Below are 5,269 nucleotides of genomic sequence, written 5' to 3' on the forward strand. Positions count from 1 at the left end.
TACTTTTGTTAGTGGAGAATATGACCCACCTCATTAGAGGAAAACAGTTTTCTTAAATAAAATTCGTCTATTTTTATGAGACATTCCAAAATGTTAAATGTGATGATATATTAAAGGTAGGAGGGACTACACTTTTCAAAATCAGTGTCCAGTCAAATTTGGCCTTGTAATATTGGACGGAAGGAGCAATATTTTGGAAAATAGAATTCCGAGAGGTTTCTGAGCATATAAATGATCGGTAACTGTCATATTTACCTGACATAATTTGAACGCGAAATTTAGTGTTCAGTATTGTTTGGCATTGAAATAATCAAGAAATAAAAAAATAATAGGAGCCCCGAAATTGGCAAAGCACTTAAGTACTCGGTCACACGACCGAGTTATTTCAATGCCAAACAATATTGAACACTAAATTTCGCGTTCGAATTATGTCAGGTAAATATGACAGTTACCGATCATTTTATATGCTCAGAATTATCGTAGACGCAGGAAAAATCTGCCAATTATTCACCTAAAATTGGGCTGCTTCCAGTCACTCTTGAAATACTATTGGGCCACTGAATTTCTCATAACCCATCAAACAGTCAGTTGGGCCATGAAAGAATGAGATAATATCTCATTTATATCGGGTCAGGAGGGAAGCTGAGTTCAAGCATTGGGTTAGTGGGATTGGGCTGCCACAAATAAATGGGCCTCGAACTTGGGCTAGTCAGTTGTATCTAGTACTGGGGAAAAATACCGAAATACCAGCCTTATCGTACCGAAAAAATACTGAAAATACCGAATTTTTGATATACCATGATTTTCGGTACGGTATGATACCATACCGAAATATTTCGATAAGGTAAAGGTATGATTATATACCGCGGCATACCGAAAATTTGGAACATACCGTAATTCAAGGTATATACCGTAAAATATAAATACAATTATATACAAAATATATTTTATATGTTTTTAAATTATAAAATCTATTGTGAAATATAAATATAATATGAATAAAATATGGTATTTAATATATTATTTAAAATATAAAATATAAAATATAAATAGTATTCTAAAAACTTAAGTATTCAATTTTCGTTGAAAGTTAGGTATACCGCAAAAGTATGGTATACCGAATTTTGGTATGACATACCGAAAATGAGGTACGGTATCGGTATGAAAATTCTTCATACCGTAAATAAGGTATACCGAAGTTCAGAAACGCGGAACAATATCATACGTAGAGCACTTTAAGGTCATAGTTAGTTAATTTTTAGGTCATGCTAAAAAAGCATGACCTAAAATGATCTTAGCATTACATTAAACCCAATTATTAAAATATGACCTAAAATTGCTTAATTATGACCTTCCGTGTTTTTGATTAATTATTGACCATTAGATCATCTAATCCTAGGGTCAAGATTTGGACTGTATTTCTAAATTTAAATGCATTTTTATTTTGATCATCTCCCATAGATGAAGGTAGAAATTAGAATAGTTAAGGGCGGCATGTCTTATTTATCCACAGTAGTTCATTTATTGAAAAATTGAGGTACGACCATACTAAATAGATTTGACACATAGAGCAAGCCTTGGATTACACTTAACACCCGAATTTCGATAATAATATAGCTTACTCACTTTTTACTCATTTCCAATCTGATCGTCCAAAACCGTACCTCAACACTTACTACAAGTTCAAGTCATTTTGCCCACCTTATTTTTGGACAAATACGTTGATTTGGTCTAATAATTACTATGAAATTTGTAACAGTTTTAGCTAGCGCCACATAAAAGAAATTTTCTATATAGAAAATGTAATACAACAAGTGATCTGGCTAAAATTGTTGAAAAGTCACTCAAATGCTCTCTTAGAAGAAAATGCATTGTTTCTTCCATGCTGTCTTTTTAAGTTACTATGCTTTCTAATACTCCAACCGTTCTATAAAAATAAGCCGAATTTCCAATACTCCATCTGTTCTATAGAAATAAGCCGAATTTCCTTTTTCATCTGTTCCGTAGAAATAATCCATAACTATTTATGATTTTTCTTTTACATTCTCTTCTTACTTTATTATTTATGGGTCCCACCATCCATTACATTATTTTAACTATTTTTTCTTCTTCTATCTTATTTTTATCAATTACACATTAAAAACCGTGTTATCCCTAATTAGTCTATTTCTATTGGACAAATGAGTATCTGAATATAGATACGTATTATACTAAAATTGTTTTCTATTTTACGGGAATTAGTTATATAGGCTAATTAAAATTACAGAAATACACCAGTAATAAAAATTAGAGTTGGTAGAGAATGTTCAAAATGCTAATTACATGTCACCCGCATTGTGGAAAAGCAAAGCAATACTATAAAACTGCCAAAACGGATTAGACAAGGAAATACAATATTGCAGCGTGCATCCTTGCTCTTACAGTTACAATCCACCTACATTCGATCCATCATCCCATATTTAACTACCTCACACCCTCTCAATCCATGGCAAACACAACAATCAAAATTCAATGGCGTCGAAGCCCTCGAAGCCCCTCACCTCCTCCTTCCTCCTCTTCTTGATAGCCCTCCTAGTCTTCACCACATACTACCTGAGACAGCTTCACGAAGACTTCCAAATCTACCCCAAACCATCACTAAATCCGGCCTGGTACGACGTCGTATCAAGGGAAATGGGGCATGAGTGGTTCAACATCGCGCTGGTGAACATGGATGAGGACGAAGCCGCGGCGCTGGAGACTAAAGGGAGGGTTTTGAAGGTGGAGATGGGCCGGTTGGATGAGGGTTTGCGATGGTCGGATTTGTTCCCGGAGTGGATCAACGAGAGCTCGACGAAGACGAGGTGCCCGGAGCTGCCCATGCCGGAGTTCGGGAGGTACGAGGAGCTAGATGTGGTGGTGGCTAGGGTTCCTTGTAGGGAGTGTGAGGGGAGTGGGTGGAGGGATGTTGCTAGGTTGCATGTGAATTTGGTGGTGGCTAATTTGTTGGTGAGGAGTGGGAGAGTGGGAGGTGGTGGGAGGCCGGTTTTGGCGGTGTTTTTGGGGTGTTGTGGTCCGATGTGGGAGATTTTTCGATGTGATGATCTTGTGTTGCGACTTGGTGATTCTTGGATTTATAGACCCGAGTTGAGGAGGATCAGGCAGTTGGTGCACCTCCCGGTCGGAAGTTGCCAGATCAGCCCGGCGGTAGCACAATCCGGTGAGCTACTAAACCATAATTAGAGGGAAAATTGTTAAATAAATCAAGAATATTGGTCAAATGTTGGTCCACCCGACACTTTTTATTGAAAAATAAATCAAAATGTTTGAGAATTCGCAATTATTATCACATCCTTGTGTTTTTCTGGTGAACTACGTGCTGAAGTAGCAACAGTTTAAATATGTGGACAATACGTCATTTCATACTTAATTTTGAATATTGTTTTGTCCACGTATTTTAAACCGATTCCTACATTAGCGCGTAATTGCCAGAAAAAAAGGAAGGATTTTATAATCGTAAAAATCTCAAACTTTGTGGTTTATATTTGAATTTTTAAAGTGTTGGACGAACTCGAATTGCCTATCTTTATGTAATTCGCCTTTCTTAGAAACCCTTTTTTTAGCCCTGTTTTACCTTTTAGGACATAGAATTATGTGTGTTTTCCATTGATATTATACTTGGATGATAAATCATTAAAAGCATAGCATGATAGTAATTCCTAAAGTAGGAAAAAAGTTGGTTCGATATGCTAGACGAATGAGAGTGGTTTCTTGAGTAGTAGAGTTAGGAAACTAATCTTACTAATTCAGATCAAAATTAAGTGGTGGGTTGTGTTTAGGTTCAGAATTAAGAGGTGCAGAAGCATACGCGACAGTGCTACATTCTTCCGAAGCATACTTGTGTGGAGCCATAGCTCTAGCACAGAGCATCCTCCAAACAAACACGACCAAAGACCTCATCCTCCTCGCTGACGACCACATCTCCCCCGAATCAATCGAAGCCCTCCAATCAGCCGGCTGGAAGATCAAGCGAATCCGACGGATACGAAGCCCTCAGTCGAGGAAGAACTCCTACAACGAATGGAACTACAGCAAGCTCCGCCTCTGGCAGCTCCTAGACTACGACAAGGTCATGTTCATCGACGCCGACCTCATCGTCACCAGAAGCCTCGACCACTTCTTCACCCACCCTCAAATCTCCGCCGCCCCCAACAACAAGGAAATCTTCAACTCGGGTCTCATGCTTCTAGAACCTTCCCTCTGCACCTTCAGAACCCTAATGAAGAGAAGGTTGCGATGCACGACTTAATTAATTTTTCAAAAACTAATTTAAGATCACTTCTATAATACTTATTTTTGTTTTATTTGCCAATAGGTGGCTGGTCCGCTCCTACAACGGTGGCGATCAGGGCTTCCTCAACGAGATGTTCCCATGGTGGCACCGCCTCCCGAAGAAGATCAACCACCTCAAGTTCTTCCGGTCGGATGGAGACCACGAGCACCAGATAGCGGATGATGCCTACGCGCTGCACTACCTTGGAATGAAGCCGTGGATGTGCTACAAGGACTACGACTGCAACTGGGACAAGGCGGCCACGCGGAGATTCGCCAGCGACTCTGCCAATGAGAGGTGGTGGCACGTGTATGACGGCATGCCGAAGAAGTTGAGGCGGTTCTGCGCCTTGACGCCGGAGGCGGATGCCAGGATTAGAAACAATAGGGTTAAGGCGAAGCATGCTAAGTTTGGTGATGGACACTGGAGGATCAGGGTGAAGGATCCCAGGCAAATTCAGTTGTCATGATTACTTTGTTTGTTATATATATGTGTAAAAATTAATTAATTTAAAATGAATTTGTTGTCACCACTAGCGTCATTGCTGCTAGAAGTGCTACAAAGTTTGATAGAAGAAATGCATGTTAAATACTTTGAAAATGATTCAAAGATTAATTAGTAAAGTACGGGACATTTGAGAAATTCATTTTTGCAATAACAGCTTATAGATCAGCTTGTATTGCTGGAAATTGAACTGAGCATGTTTTTATTTGTTTTAAACTCATTGCTCCAATTTCTCTTTTGATGAAATGGGTCCAAGTATGCATATGCATACCAATTAATTCCCATGCATATATAGAACGGATTTATTAGGACACATCTGACATCAAACCTAAATTTGAATCTTCGAAAATTTGATCAAATGACTTGAACTTCTCATGTGAGTAAAAATTAACTTTAAATTTTCTAATATTTTCATATATTTTTGTTAACAATTGTATAGACAATAATCTGCCA

The 5,269-nt window shown here is 38.2% G+C and overlaps 1 protein-coding gene across 2 annotated transcripts; it reads left to right on the forward strand.

The window, feature by feature from the left end:
* The first annotated feature begins 2,501 nt into the window (after window positions 1-2,501).
* LOC121764783 (putative UDP-glucuronate:xylan alpha-glucuronosyltransferase 4) lies at window positions 2,502-4,935 on the forward strand. Of its 2 annotated transcripts, none has more exons than XM_042160806.1 (3): window positions 2,502-3,199; window positions 3,819-4,269; window positions 4,355-4,935. In XM_042160806.1, exons 1-3 carry the CDS (start codon window positions 2,512-2,514, stop codon window positions 4,779-4,781), a joined length of 1,566 nt encoding a protein of 521 aa, XP_042016740.1. In that variant the 5' UTR covers window positions 2,502-2,511; the 3' UTR covers window positions 4,782-4,935. The 2 variants fall into 2 exon arrangements, with proteins under 2 accessions (XP_042016740.1, XP_042016741.1); XM_042160807.1 differs by having other exon boundaries at window positions 3,825-4,269.
* Window positions 4,936-5,269: the final 334 nt, after the last annotated feature.

The sequence above is a fragment of the Salvia splendens genome, chromosome 14 (genome assembly GCF_004379255.2).
Source record: "Salvia splendens isolate huo1 chromosome 14, SspV2, whole genome shotgun sequence".
Lineage (NCBI taxonomy): Eukaryota > Viridiplantae > Streptophyta > Magnoliopsida > Lamiales > Lamiaceae > Salvia > Salvia splendens.

Coding starts and splice junctions, on each gene's coding strand:
- LOC121764783 (XM_042160806.1), top strand. CDS start 2,512: ATGGCGTCGAAGCCCTCGAAGCCCCTCACCTCCTCCTTCCTCCTCTTC. Junction 3,200..3,818: donor CCCGGCGGTAGCACAATCCG/GTGAGCTACTAA, acceptor GGTTGTGTTTAG/GTTCAGAATTAAGAGGTGCA. Junction 4,270..4,354: donor AGAACCCTAATGAAGAGAAG/GTTGCGATGCAC, acceptor ATTTGCCAATAG/GTGGCTGGTCCGCTCCTACA.